The following is a 12802-nucleotide window of genomic DNA, read 5'->3' as shown; positions in this document are numbered from 1 at the left end:
CCTCAACGCACTCGGCCTTTTCTGAGGCTCTGACAAGGTCGCCATTCACGGCAGCTCCAGCAATAGCCTGCGCGACCAAGGCCTCGCCCTAACCTGGGCCCTGAAAACATAGGCTTTTTCGGCGGCGATGCGAGAGAAAAGTCACCATTTTTGGCCAGAGTGTTGGCGGCCTGTCAGTCGGCAAACAGCTTATCGCCTATGGCGGTCGTGACCGCGGTCTATTCCGTGCTGCAATCATGCAGAGCGGCGGGATGGCAGAGAAGTGGCCGTACAACATCCAAGACCCTGAATTCTACACAAGGGATCCGTACAGACCACGACTACGGGGTGTGCGAAACCCTGCAGTCCTTTCGAGTGCCTGCGTAAGCTATCCATCGAATCGCTATCCGTTGCCTTGAACGTCAGCAACACTCCTGTCTTCTCCAGCTCCGGCCTCGGCCCATGGCTCACCCAGGCCGATGGGGACTTCCTTCTCGACGGCCAACCGCTTCCCTCGACAAGGCTCATCCTGTCCCGTTTCCATCATGTACACAACAACTACAGACGAAGCCGCCGTCTTCAACTTCGTGGACTCCGTCGCCACCGACGCCGACGTTCGAGCGTTCATAGCAGCGGGCGGTGCTGACAGTGCTACAATCGCAGAGATCGAGAAGCTCTACCCTAAAGATCTAGGCCTACCAACAGGTTGGGCACCAACAGAAAAAGAAACTGCAGCTCGCGGCACGCAATGGAAACAGACTACTGCTTTCCACACTAATGTCGTGGAAACTTGATCCCACCGCCGAACAGTCGACGCCTGGAAAGCAGCCGGAGGGACGGCACACGCGGCAAGAACCAGTATCCTTGCTCCTGATTCGGCGCCGAGATTAGGGTCCCATCACTCCGTCGAGCTGGATTATGTGTTTAGTAATGTGGATGCTGGCGGGAACAGAGCTCTCCAGAACTTGGCAAAGCTGATGAGTCTGGTTTGGGCTTCGTTTGTGGTACATTTGGATCCTAATATGCGTCGAGGTGAGTAATATCTCTCTACAGCCCGGCGTGTGCACGAGACAATCTAGTACCCGGTGTACCCCTTTTGGCCAGTCTGGAACGGTTCCGAAGCGGGTGACATCTTGGGACAAAACTTTGTCTTCAAGACGAATGGTCTTATGTCGAGGCGGACGATTATCGTCTTGAGCAGACGAGGTATCTCAATAGTATTGTGCAGAGCCAGATGTACAATTGAGGATTGGAAAGCGATGGGTTGGGAAGATCGAAAAGTACAGAAGAAAGCAAGATCATATCGATTGACGGTGGATCTAGATCATAATATGTTTATTCTATCATCTATTGAATACTTCCCACGCCATATCTAGTTACTAGAACTTTAAGAGATATATGTATAAGGGATGCATACTCAGGTCGCACTGTTTGGCCTATATTTATCTGTACGCATACACGTATACAGAGCAGGCTTAGTAGGCTGTTGATGGCGGTATGTCAGACACTGTCGCATTATTTAACCTCCCACTTTGAATGCTGTAGACCCCACTCAACAGCCTTATGGACGTCGTCCGCAATCGTTTTCGGCGTCCACGCAGGCTCGCCACCACGGTAAACTCCAGTCCGCACAAGAATGGAATGCCACTCGCTATCATGCGCACTGCGATACGAGTTCGCACCCCGGATGTCCGACTCCGGATTATCACCAACCATATATACGTTTCGCAGGGGCCGCGTTGTGTCGAATCCAAATGCCTTAGAACGGTTCCGTAGGAGCTGGTTCTCTGCAAATTCGTAGGTCCCTTGTGACGGCTTGCCGATAACCGTCTTGTATAGTTCGACGCCCTTGCTAGGTCCGCCGGTAATTGCGCTCCATATACCTTCCAACGCCTCACGGAAGCCGCCCTGGCCTAGACGCGGGAGACTGTATGCTGCGGCCCACCAGAGGTCAGGGTTGGAGAAATAAAGTGGTGGTTGACCATCTTGCTGGTAGCCATGGTTGGGAAGGTCGGTTTTTCCGTTTTTCTCCGACAGAGTGCCTAGGACTCCCTGAGACGACAGCAGGAGGTCAACGATAATATGAGCGTCCAGCGCCCAATCTCTTGGGTCGTTGAAGACTAGAATTGCATCAACCTTGAGACCCTTGGTTGGGTCGCTAGAGTCTCCTGTATGAGATAGCGGTCTCGTGAAGGTCTTATAGTAGTCCTGGAATACTTTGGAAAACGGCCAAATAGAGGAATTGGCCATGAAGATGTCACCAGGCGTGATGACGTTCCTGAATCCATATCGCTCCGCAACCTCGCGACAGCGATTGCCGTCTCCTCCAACAACTAGCACGCGCTTGTTTTCCAAAGGAGGCTGTGTCTCCGTTCCTCGTACGAGCTCGGCAAAGGGCGAGTGACTTTGGATGATCACATCGGCGTCCAAGGAAATGTTCAATTTCTCACTAATTTCGGCAACTCGCTCAGTTTCGTGTTTCCCACCGCCATTTGTCAGAAGGATGAACGGAATTCCTTCCTTCTTCAAGAGGGCTAGCGCTTCGGCGGCTCCGGGTATGGGCTTTGAGGATCGAAGCAGAACCCCATCGATGCTACAAGATGTGAAATCAGCAAACGCAACTAGCGTGGGCAGGATGAGCTCACTGGCTCGTATGCATACTCAAAGGCAAAGGCGAAATCAGGGACTCGAGGTGCAGAGCTCAGATGTCGGATGTTGCAGCGGCTTGCACTGGCGGGGAGAAAGGAGCGGGTGGAAGAACGCTGGATCAGTCCCAGGGACCGCCAAAGGCCCTGGGGACGCATCTTGGACAACAATCCGAGTCTATTGCCTGGTGTAGAAGCTAGAAGAAATGTAAGACAGTCGCCGAAGAGGTGTGGGCTGGGGTGTCGGGTTGTCAAGGGGAGACGGAGAGTAATCGGAGTTGCAGCGGAGCCTTCCCAAATGATATCACTGATAGCACCTCCACCACTTTTCATCCCCCCAATCTATCACGACAGGCACTTACAGGGCCTTAATTTAGCCTTTTATCATGGAATGTCCGCCGCTACTCTCCCTCAATGACCTCCGAGCTCCCGATCCATCTCCCGACGGAAATTGTCGTTCAGATCGTGACCGACGTCGCTGCCGATGAGTCCGCGCAAACATCCCTTTTCGCCTGCTGCTTAGTATCCCGGCAGTGGTACTCATGTGCCATTAAGTTGCTTTACGAGAATCCGCAAATAAATACCGGAACGAGCTTTACGAGATTTACGAATACAATATGCCCTCCGATCGGAGCCCGCAAGAGCAAGTGGAATCTTGGGGCGCTCGTTCACCGTCTCGATTTGAGCTCCCTCGTCCATCACAGCTCTCCCAGTCTGACTGCACGCCTATTGGGGCGGGTAAAAGATAATTTGGAGGTTTTTTTGGCGCCCAGGGCATCATTTGCGTCGAATAGTCTACCCTCGCTTTCGAAATGTTCCAAACTCCGGCTCCTGGACCTTTCTCTCGTGGCGACTCCCGTGATGTTCAAAGACCTCAAAAAGAGCCTGAGTAGTCTCGAAGATTTACGCACACTCCGCCTTCCGCAGTCAACTTCTGTTATGGATGCTGAGTCGTTCAGTATACCTTGGCCGCCTCATATCCGCCGACTTCAATTCAGCGGCCACTTTTCCGCTGCTCCCATGCGGTCCTTCCCATGGCCGCCCTCTCTCACAACTTTGACCCTGAAGAACTGCGCCGATCTCTCCCTAACAAATCTCAGCAGCCTCATGTGCAGCCCGGACTTGAGTCGCACCCTGAAACGCCTCACCATATCGGGGCAGAACCGCCACTTAAGTGCGGATTCTATCACCTCAATCCTTGCCATGGTTCCCGAGTTATCCTTTCTCAGCATTCCCGGTGACATGGTCGATGGCACTTTTTTTGAGCTACTCTGCCACATCGGTCTTCCTACACTCGAGGTCCTTGAATTCGGGTATCCGAGTGTAGACCCAGAAGTTTATTTCACTACGGAGAGTTTGCTCAAAGCCCTTGACTACGGACTTCCAAACCTCATCGCCGTAGGCTTTGCGGAGATCTTTTGCTCCGGCGAGGATTCGCTAGACGATGATGCGGTCGATGATTTTCTGTTGAAACGCGCTGAAACTAGCAAGTCCTCCCAGACTGGCACTGGAAGGGTTGATCCGGGCGTTTACTATGTCTGAGTGCGTCGTCCCCTTAACTGTGGACAACCAAACCACTTCAGTCCGGCTTTCAGACTGATCTCTAGACTTTGGCAATTTGCTGTGAGCGGGTAGATCGGTTTATTTCTATAGTATGACTGACGAGGATCGCACATCAGGCTACAAAAATGGGTATATACAGGGGAGTGTAACAAATAGAGCAGGGTTTACATCTGTGAACACCAAGCTTTAGCGGATTTTGTTAATTCATCTTATCAACTTCAACATACTATCATGAGTAGTATGGCAAACTCTTGATGATTCTCATTGCAGCAACTATAGAGCGTGATGCCTCAGGCATTAACTTTCCTTTCGTAGGGCTTAGGGCTACGTTCTCGGCGGGGTGATTCAATCAGAAGCTGTCGGGCTGTTGAGTCAACGAGGAGCTCAGTTTGACCCAGTCCCGTCCCCGTGTCGAATCTTTAATACTTTTCCCCGCAAGAGACCTTTTGTGACACTTGTCCCAACAAACATGGCGGACTCTGAATTGCCCACTCGCCCCAAGCCCGAGGAGACCCCCGCGGCTGAGGCTGCTGCGGAGGGTGAAGAGCCCGGCAAGCTCAGCAAGAGCGCCTTGAAGAAGCTTGCGAAGGAGAAGGCCAAGGCCGAAAAGGCCGCGCAGCGTGCAGCCCAGGAACAGGCTCAGGCGGCCGCCGCAGAAGCCAACGACACAGCGAAGCATCTATATGGCCCGATCCCCGAATCCGAAGACGTCCTCCCAAGCACCCGCCTCGCCGAAATCACCGACGCGCATTACGAACAGGAGATCACAGTTGTTGCCCGTGTGGACAATGCCCGTGTTCAGAGCGCAAAGCTGGCTTTCCTGATGCTCAGGCAGCAGGGTCTGAAGTTGCAGGCTGTCATTGCCGCAGCAGAGCCTATCTCGCGCCAGATGGTCAAGTACACCGGCGGTCTCAATGTCAACTCCATTGTCCAGGTTACCGGTATCGTGAAGAAGCCCGGTGTTCCCATCGCCTCAGCGACCCTGAGCGAACATGAAATTCACATCCGCAAGGTTTACACCATCACCGAGGCGGCTCAACAACTTCCCATGCAGGTCAAGGATGCGGAGAGGCCGCCGCCAGAGACCACCGACGAGGGTTTCCAGGTTGACGAGTCCGGTGCGCCCATTGTTACCCTCAAGACCCGTCTTGACAACCGTGTATTGGACCTCCAGACTGCGACCAGCCAGGCCATTACCCACATTTCTAGCGGTGTCGCGCAGTTGTTCGCAGAGTACATGATCAAGAGCGGTTCCCGATGGATCTCTACGCCGAAGTTGGTGGGTGCTGCTACAGAGGGTGGTAGCGGTGTTTTCGAGGTCAAATACTTCAAGAGGAACGCGTACCTGGCGCAAAGTCCCCAGCTTTACAAGCAAATGTGTATTGCTGGTGATATGGAGAATGTCTTCGAAATCGCCCCCGTCTTCCGTGCGGAAGAGAGCAACACTCACCGTCACTTGACCGAGGTATGTCCGCTTCATACCCCTCTCCAAATTTCCTTCTACATGCTAACGATACTCTGCCAGTTCACCGGTCTCGATTTTGAAAAGACTTTCCGCTCTCACTACCACGAGGTCTTGGAATTCGCCGAGAACCTCTTGGTCTTTATCCTCACCGAACTCAAGGAGCGATACAAGGAGCAGATTTCTATCGTACAAAAGTCTTACCCCAAAGCAGGCGACTTCAAGCTCCCCAAGGACGGCAAGGCCCTCCGATTAAACTACATGGACGGCGTGGCGATGCTCAAGGAAGCTGGTGTGGACGTCTCAGAACAGGAGCGCTTTGAAAATGATTTCACCACCGCCATGGAGAAGCAGCTGGGTCAGATCATTCGCGACAAGTACGACACCGACTTCTACGTTCTGGACAAGTTCCCAATGGCTGTCCGTCCCTTCTACACCAAATCCTGCCCACAGGATCCCCGCTTCTCTAACTCGTATGACTTTTTCATGCGTGGTGAGGAGATCATGTCTGGAGCCCAGCGTATCCACGACGTGAAGGAGCTCGAGGCGTCCATGGTTGCCAAGGGCGTCGACCCTACGCATGAGGGCTTCGAAGACTACCTGTCCGCTTTCCGTCAAGGATGCCCTCCTCACGCCGGTGGTGGCCTGGGTTTGAACCGTATTGTAATGTTCTTCCTTGGATTGCCCAACATCCGATTGGCGACTCTCTTCCCTCGTGATCCTCAGCGTCTGCGTCCTTAGATGGGGCCGGTATCTAGACATAGTATAAAAGGAACGAAAATAACGATTTATTGTACGCATTCTTCATGAAAGCTGTACGTCTATTTAAGTGTAGAGTAAGAAACCAGTTTTCGGTATTATTTACAGTGATTACTGCACAGCAAATCTGACTTTTTCCTACTTCTGGCGGAGCCGCCGCGGAGGAAAGCTAAGCTTTTCCAAAACCACCTCCGCGGAAGCTTCCGAGGTTTCGTCTCACCTCCAACTACCCTCAACAACCTCCTCCTCTTCTAAAATGCCCCAAAAGCGAAACTTCTCCGGTTCAGGTTCCGGGCCCTCACCCTACGCCAAACGCGCCCGCCCTTCGAACACCGAATATTCACATGCCAATGATGACGAGGAAACGCAAAACTCCGTAACCCCCTACGAACAACCTTGCAACCACCCTGTTTTTGGACAGCGAAGCGCCTTCCCGGGCCTCGATTCAGCCGATGGAGACGAGCTCTTTTATGGGCCTGCTGATGATGGGTTGGAGTATTTGAGGATGGTTCGGTAGGTTAATTTCACTCTCCTGGAATTTTTCCACGTCGTGTGGCTAAGTTTGCATTTTTGCTTCTCTTGTAGCTTACGATTGAGGCAAAGTTCGTTATGTACTCTTTTCTCTTGGCTTTATCTCTGCATTGGATGTGTTGCGCATTATTTGAGGTCTGAGCTGACTTTCGGGATCATGAATAGGTCCGAAGCCAACTCTCTACCTACGCTTTTCACTGCACCTGCAGCGGCGGAGCCACCAGCGAAAGCAAGCGAGGTCACCCGCGAAACTGAGAACGTATGCAACGAGCCACAACAAAAAGCCGAGACTCCAGAAGAACACCCGACACTAGTCAAGCGGCCTCTCGACGGAGTGTACTCCGACGGCGTATACATCGGCCTCACGCTCTCAAAATCCGTCGGTGACGAGTGCTTCTCAGAGGCCCAAGCTAGTTACTACAACCTTCTCCACCACCGATTTCTCCTCCTCCGCTCGATCCTAAAATGTACTCCTCCGCCCGAAGCTATTTCCGCTCTCGACGACGCGCATCCCATAAGCTTCCCAAGACATTCGAAAAACGCGCAAAGGGAATGGCGGCGCTTATTGCTTGCAGTTGATCCCCACATGGTCCAGCTCGCGTGCATGGATATGGACACCGTCCTGGGCGTGATGATCATTGCGGGGCGGCTAATGTCGGAGAATGTGCGGAGCGGAGATGCGACTTTGGTTCGGCGCATCGGAGCCTGGATATGGGGTCTTTTGGGAAAGTGTAGAGACTCGGGCCAGTTGGGAGCTCAGGAGATTGGTGATATTCGGGAGCTAGGAAAGCGGGCGATAAGGATTCTGCAGAAGCTGAGAGAGACGAAGGAGGTGCAGGATGATGGGGAAGAGGATGGCTCTGAGTCTGATGTGGACATGCAAAATGATGAAAATGTCCAAATTGCGGAGAGCGAGAGAGTAGTCGAGGATCAGAGCGCAGCTCAAAGCCTCGGCCAACCCAGTGCGGAGAGGGCTACGGACGCGGAGGAGCTGGAGCGGGCGAAAGCACGGCTGGAAGCGCGAGTTCAAGCTGCTGGGACTGGGTCAACATCTCAGATTATAGGTGGGGAGGATGGGGAGACTGAGGAGGAAGCGATTGGAGCTGATGTCGAAACGCAAACCCGAGTGATGCTGGACATGATTATCACCATAGTTGGAGAGCACTATGGACAGAGGGACTTGCTGGAGGCGCGCGAAATATGGACCGATGCGGAGCAACGGCTCATGTGATCAATACAAGAATATACCCCTAGATACTTGTAATTCACTGTAGAAATAATACCACACGGTATATACTTTTTGTCTGTCGAAGTATCAAGTCTCGTGCTGCGTCATTGTTTGGAAGATCCCATTCTGGCTTAGGCTGCGGTGGACTTCGTCCCAGGGCCCACAGGCCACAGGCTAAGCTCTGCCTTATCTCGTCATCTCCAAATCAACCCCAACCAACTTCTTCCTTCTCCTCAGCCATCTCTCCCTCTCTCGTACATGCACAACTTAGGCCCGAGGTCGAGGTAGACACCATGGCTCCGCCCCTCGAAATCTCCATCCCAACAACCACAACCTCAACCACCTCCCCACCGCATACAATCTACAACATAACCCTCCGCCTTCCACTCCGCTCCTTCGCGATCTCCAAGCGCTACTCCGACTTCACAGCCTTCCACAGCGAACTAACGTCGCAAACAAACGCCCCACCACCAGCTCCTCTTCCACCGAAGTCCTGGTTCTCAAATACAGTCTCCAACACAACCCTCCGCGAATCCCGCCGCGAGGGCTTAGAATCTTACCTCCGCGCCATAAACGAATCCGATGACCCGCGCTGGCGGAACTCGCCGGCCTGGCGTGCATTTTTAAACCTCCCGAGTCTCGGCCCCGCACATGTGAAGAGCGGGGCGTCATCCGAAACTGCGAACGCGAATGGGAATGGACATAGTAACGGTGTAACTGCTTCCTCCGCCCGTCTGCACGCGGCAATCACAGGGCCCGGGATCGGAGGCAGCGGCGAACCGATCCGCGACCCGACACTGTGGCTCGACTGCTATAGGGATTTGAAGTCGCATCTACATGACGCGCGACTGCACCTTACACGACGAGATCAGGAGACCACGCCGCAAAAGCAGCATGAGAGCTCGGCACGGGCGAAGAGTAGCCTTGTGCGCGTGGGAACACTGATTACAGCGCTGGACGAGGGTCTGATGACTAGCAGCAGTAATCCTAGGAATAAGGGGGAATCTTTTTCGAATTCCCTAGGTGAAGGCGAACTCCGACGCCGACGCGACCTGCTTATTAACGCGCGCAAGGAAAAAGATGGCCTGGAGGACCTGCTGAATACCATGGCTGCGAAGAGCCGGATCGACAACGCGGTTGCCTCCATCAAGGATAAGGAGGCTCTTCTTGGCCCTTCGGGCGCAAGTGGTGGTGCGGGGAGAAAACCGGCCGCGCGATCGGGGCGTGTCCTTGGAAAGGAAACGGACAAGACCCGCGAGCTGGATAATCAGGGCGTGCTACAGTTACAGCAGGATACGATCCGTGAGCAGGAGTTGAGTGCTGGGGAGTTGCTGAAAATTGTACGGCGTCAGAAGGAGCTGGGAATCCGGATTAACGAGGAGTTGGAAATCCAGAATGAGATGCTGAGGATGGTGGATGAGGATACGACGAGGTATGCCTTTCCTCTCTGCTTGATATTATGGTTGGTTTTCGTTGCTGACTTCAATTGTTTAGGGTGGAGCAGAAGATGGATATCGCAAAGAAGAGAGTGGGCAAGATCTCATAAACTTCTTGCTCTTCCGTTTCCCGTTGGAAATATGCAGAGGGCTCAGTGCAGCCGTGGAATGGTATTTCTCGAGTTTACATTATACCTCTTTACCTTGCTTAGCTATTTAGCGTGTTGCTCCCATTCATTGCCTATTTGTTGACATTTGATATACTACTCTGAACATTAGTATGTGGTATCATAGAATCTTATCTTATCCCATCACGAAGCAGACAAGAACGCCTTCGCATCTTCCTCCGTAACATCTGAAAGCTCCGACTGCTTTTGATCAATAAGCCCCAATTTACTCCTCTTAAGTAACCACCACAACTCCCTCCGATCCCCACCAAGCTTCTCCTTGAGAATCTTCTCCTTCAACTCCCTCAAGAACTCGTTATACAAGCCTGGCTCTTCGTACGAGATGAGTTCTTCACGTATGACGCCGAGCCCCTCAATAACCCGGTCGTAGTTTGCGTCACCGAGACTATGCTTAATCTGGTCTTCGACAATAGCACGCATCTGTTTGACGGCGTCCTTTGTTGTCTCGATATTCTCGGCGTGTGCTAGGGTTTGTTTGAATTCGGGGATTGCGTTGTTGGGTGAGATGCGGACGCGTTTCTCCTGGCTTAGGAGGGAGTCAACGTCGAGGCCTGAGAGGGGCTTTTCGGGTTCGCGGGCGCGTTTTCGACCCTTGGCTTTGGGTGGAACTTTCTTGACGTCGGCTATTTCGATGAGTCTCTTGAGTTGTTGCTGTGCGCTCTCGAGTAAGTGTTGCGGGGGCTGTGAGAATTTTGTGAGGATTGCGGCTGGCGGGGGTATTGGGTCGTTGGGGTTGATGGCGCGGGAGCGAATGGCTGCGTTGACACGGTGCAGAACTGGTGAGAATGAGTCTTCAATTGGGAATGGTGCTTCGACCAGGTCACTGTTACAGTTAGTGATGCGTCCTCATAGAGCGCTGGAATGGCCGGCCTACCCGTCTTCATCCTTCTCCATCAACTCCATGCTGTCGACATAGTTGTCCATGGCAGCTTGAAGGTTGTCGCTCGGGAGATTTCGGTGCTCCGTTACTACCTTTCCGGACACAGTGATTACCTTGTCAAGAGGTGGGAAGCGGTATGTTCGAACATCTTCTGCGAAAGGGAGCTGTACTTCTAAGAGACATTCGTATTCGGGCTCAATAGAAGGGGCGAGCAGAACCAGGAGAGGAGGTTTGTTTTCCTTTACCACTAATCGAGCAACAGCGTAGGACTCTAGTTCAAAAAGAGCATGGATGAAGGAAGATAATGCAAGCGAGGCTTTGTCGTTCGGACGCTGGGCGATGATAATGTTCGTGGTTGACATGTGCATATAACGCTCGTACTAGGAAAGTGAGCAGGTGCAACCCCAATGAACAAGTGTAGACATACCTTTTCGCTCTGGATAAACCCAACCAATTCCAGTCCCGCTTGAGTATCCAGCCTAGTGATATTCTCATCGGTCTCGCTGATATGAACCGCAGTCCGACCATACTCATAGCCCTTGGCCAGGTCTTCGCGTTCTATGTCGATATTCCCACCTGGTGCGCTCTCGTCACTAACCTGATAGGCTCTTAGGTTTCGCACAGACGTGAGAGAGCCGCCGTCTTGGGGCTGAGTGCCAGTGACAGTAGCAGACGATTCCGGCACTTCTTCGCCGGCGGCAAGATCCGAACGCAGAACAAATTGGCTAGCTGACGGTGGTTTTGCTACCATTGTCCGAGAATATCGCTCAACAGGAATGCGGACGGCGGTATCATATTCATTCGGATTACCGAGCTGTAGATAGCCGTCCTTGAAGCTGTTAGGTGATCGAACAACCTTCACTCGAGGGATAACCATTTCCGAAACCGCTTGTTCGAGCGTACCAAACACTCCGTCACATTGTTCGCAGATGGTACGCAAAAGAGCCTCATTCTCGGCCTGCATCTCATTAGACACTGAAGTCAACCAAGAAGCAAGCCTTTACCTTTCGCGGATCCTTATCTTCTTCCTTAAAGCCATACTCAGAGTCATCAAAATCAGGACCTCTGCGAAAGTTAGCCGTGTTGCAGTGGCGGAGCTTAGGGCACTCACAGAACTACCAGGCTGATGTTATCTTCCTGGATTTTTGACACAATATCCCCCAGATTTTCGCCGCTCATCCGGCCCATGGCATTGGTGATGAGGACGATCTTGCGTTTCCATTTGAGCTTCTTGCAGTGGGTAATGATCATTTGGATTGCGAGAATGAGAGCAGATATTGCTGGTCACATCAATACCTAGGTTGACGAACAGTTTGCAAGTAGAAACTCTTACCGTCACCTTTATCGGTCGTGCTGGGTTTGATTTCATCACCCAGCTGTCGCAGGTCAGACATAAGGAATCTAACACTTGATCAGTTTCAAGCGTACATTATGCTTCAAGAGACCACATACTGCTTGATCCCCGATAGTACTGAGATATTTGAGAAGTAAGCGTCATCTTCTAGTTCATGAGATGTGTCTGCCGATCGCATTAGTATAGGTCCCATCAGCTATCCACCGAGATGTCTCACTGGTAGTTTTGAGCCCAATTACCCCAAGCATGGCCGTCTTGCGCCCGGTAGCCACCTAATTCGGTCAGGTTATTACCCTCAAGAGTTCCAGAATCCATACCGTTGAGGTTATACTATCCCAGACATACTGCATCGCCCATTCGAGGTCTGTTACTTCTCGACCATGGCGGCGCTCGCCCATGGACTTGCCCACATCCACAATGTAAATAGTTGCTTCTTTTTCCGCCATAATGAGCTCGTGGTACGGAAACAAATTGAGTACCAGGCAAGCAGCGGCAAGTTGACTGATAAAGGACCGCCAAAAGGCAGCAGGCGATGAATACTAGGTAGCGTGGTAGGCAGACGCGGCCGCGCCGCGCGCGATACGGATTTCCCCTTTGGGAACTTGTTGCGCGATGGCGCATGACATCATCTAATTGTACAGACATAGTGCGTGGGTGAGAAACCCCACACGCTATTTCTTGTGGAAATAAAAGTAATATTATGGTGATAAGCCGTGTACTTTACATAGGGCCTGTCGGTCCGCAGAACCTCGGAACATCCCGCATAAATGTAATCGC

At 52.3% G+C, this 12802-nt stretch overlaps 6 protein-coding genes across 6 annotated transcripts; 4 read left to right on the top strand and 2 right to left on the bottom strand.

Moving 5' to 3' along the window:
- Nucleotides 1-524: 524 nt before the first annotated feature.
- BJX68DRAFT_265862 (uncharacterized protein) lies at nucleotides 525-1019 on the top strand (the record flags this gene model as incomplete). Its single annotated transcript, XM_071045335.1, has 2 exons — nucleotides 525-684; nucleotides 790-1019. The coding sequence occupies 2 exons, from the start codon at nucleotides 525-527 to the stop codon at nucleotides 1017-1019; spliced, it is 390 nt and encodes a 129-aa protein (XP_070900349.1).
- A 293-nt stretch (nucleotides 1020-1312) lies between these two features.
- BJX68DRAFT_235367 (putative HAD superfamily hydrolase) lies at nucleotides 1313-2914 on the bottom strand. Its single transcript, XM_071039880.1, has 2 exons — nucleotides 2641-2914; nucleotides 1313-2572 (listed from the first exon to the last, which is right to left on the bottom strand). Exons 1-2 carry the CDS (start codon nucleotides 2781-2783, stop codon nucleotides 1495-1497), a joined length of 1221 nt encoding a protein of 406 aa, XP_070900348.1. The 5' UTR covers nucleotides 2784-2914; the 3' UTR covers nucleotides 1313-1494.
- BJX68DRAFT_235366 (F-box domain protein) lies at nucleotides 2915-4482 on the top strand. The gene has a single exon (XM_071039879.1). The coding sequence runs from the start codon at nucleotides 3039-3041 to the stop codon at nucleotides 4164-4166; it is 1128 nt and encodes a 375-aa protein (XP_070900347.1). The 5' UTR covers nucleotides 2915-3038; the 3' UTR covers nucleotides 4167-4482.
- An 81-nt stretch (nucleotides 4483-4563) lies between these two features.
- dps1 (putative aspartyl-tRNA synthetase Dps1) lies at nucleotides 4564-6456 on the top strand. Its single transcript, XM_071039878.1, has 2 exons — nucleotides 4564-5652; nucleotides 5713-6456. Exons 1-2 carry the CDS (start codon nucleotides 4657-4659, stop codon nucleotides 6388-6390), a joined length of 1674 nt encoding a protein of 557 aa, XP_070900346.1. The 5' UTR covers nucleotides 4564-4656; the 3' UTR covers nucleotides 6391-6456.
- A 208-nt stretch (nucleotides 6457-6664) lies between these two features.
- On the top strand, nucleotides 6665-9713 carry BJX68DRAFT_254654 (uncharacterized protein; the record flags this gene model as incomplete). Its single annotated transcript, XM_071042911.1, has 5 exons — nucleotides 6665-6921; nucleotides 7105-8166; nucleotides 8439-8872; nucleotides 8921-9599; nucleotides 9662-9713. The coding sequence occupies 5 exons, from the start codon at nucleotides 6665-6667 to the stop codon at nucleotides 9711-9713; spliced, it is 2484 nt and encodes an 827-aa protein (XP_070900345.1).
- A 201-nt stretch (nucleotides 9714-9914) lies between these two features.
- Nucleotides 9915-12568, bottom strand: BJX68DRAFT_275089 (ATP-dependent DNA helicase 2 subunit KU80; the record flags this gene model as incomplete). Its single annotated transcript, XM_071047772.1, has 9 exons — nucleotides 12343-12568; nucleotides 12243-12297; nucleotides 12124-12190; nucleotides 12005-12072; nucleotides 11783-11951; nucleotides 11676-11736; nucleotides 11099-11629; nucleotides 10666-11051; nucleotides 9915-10614 (listed from the first exon to the last, which is right to left on the bottom strand). Exons 1-9 carry the CDS (start codon nucleotides 12469-12471, stop codon nucleotides 9915-9917), a joined length of 2166 nt encoding a protein of 721 aa, XP_070900344.1. The 5' UTR covers nucleotides 12472-12568.
- Nucleotides 12569-12802: the final 234 nt, after the last annotated feature.

This window comes from Aspergillus pseudodeflectus (genome assembly GCF_044049435.1).
Source record: "Aspergillus pseudodeflectus strain CBS 756.74 chromosome Unknown BJX68scaffold_16, whole genome shotgun sequence".
Lineage (NCBI taxonomy): Eukaryota > Fungi > Ascomycota > Eurotiomycetes > Eurotiales > Aspergillaceae > Aspergillus > Aspergillus pseudodeflectus.
Note: the sequence above shows the minus strand (reverse complement) of the source record. Positions and strands in the feature narration are given on the sequence as shown.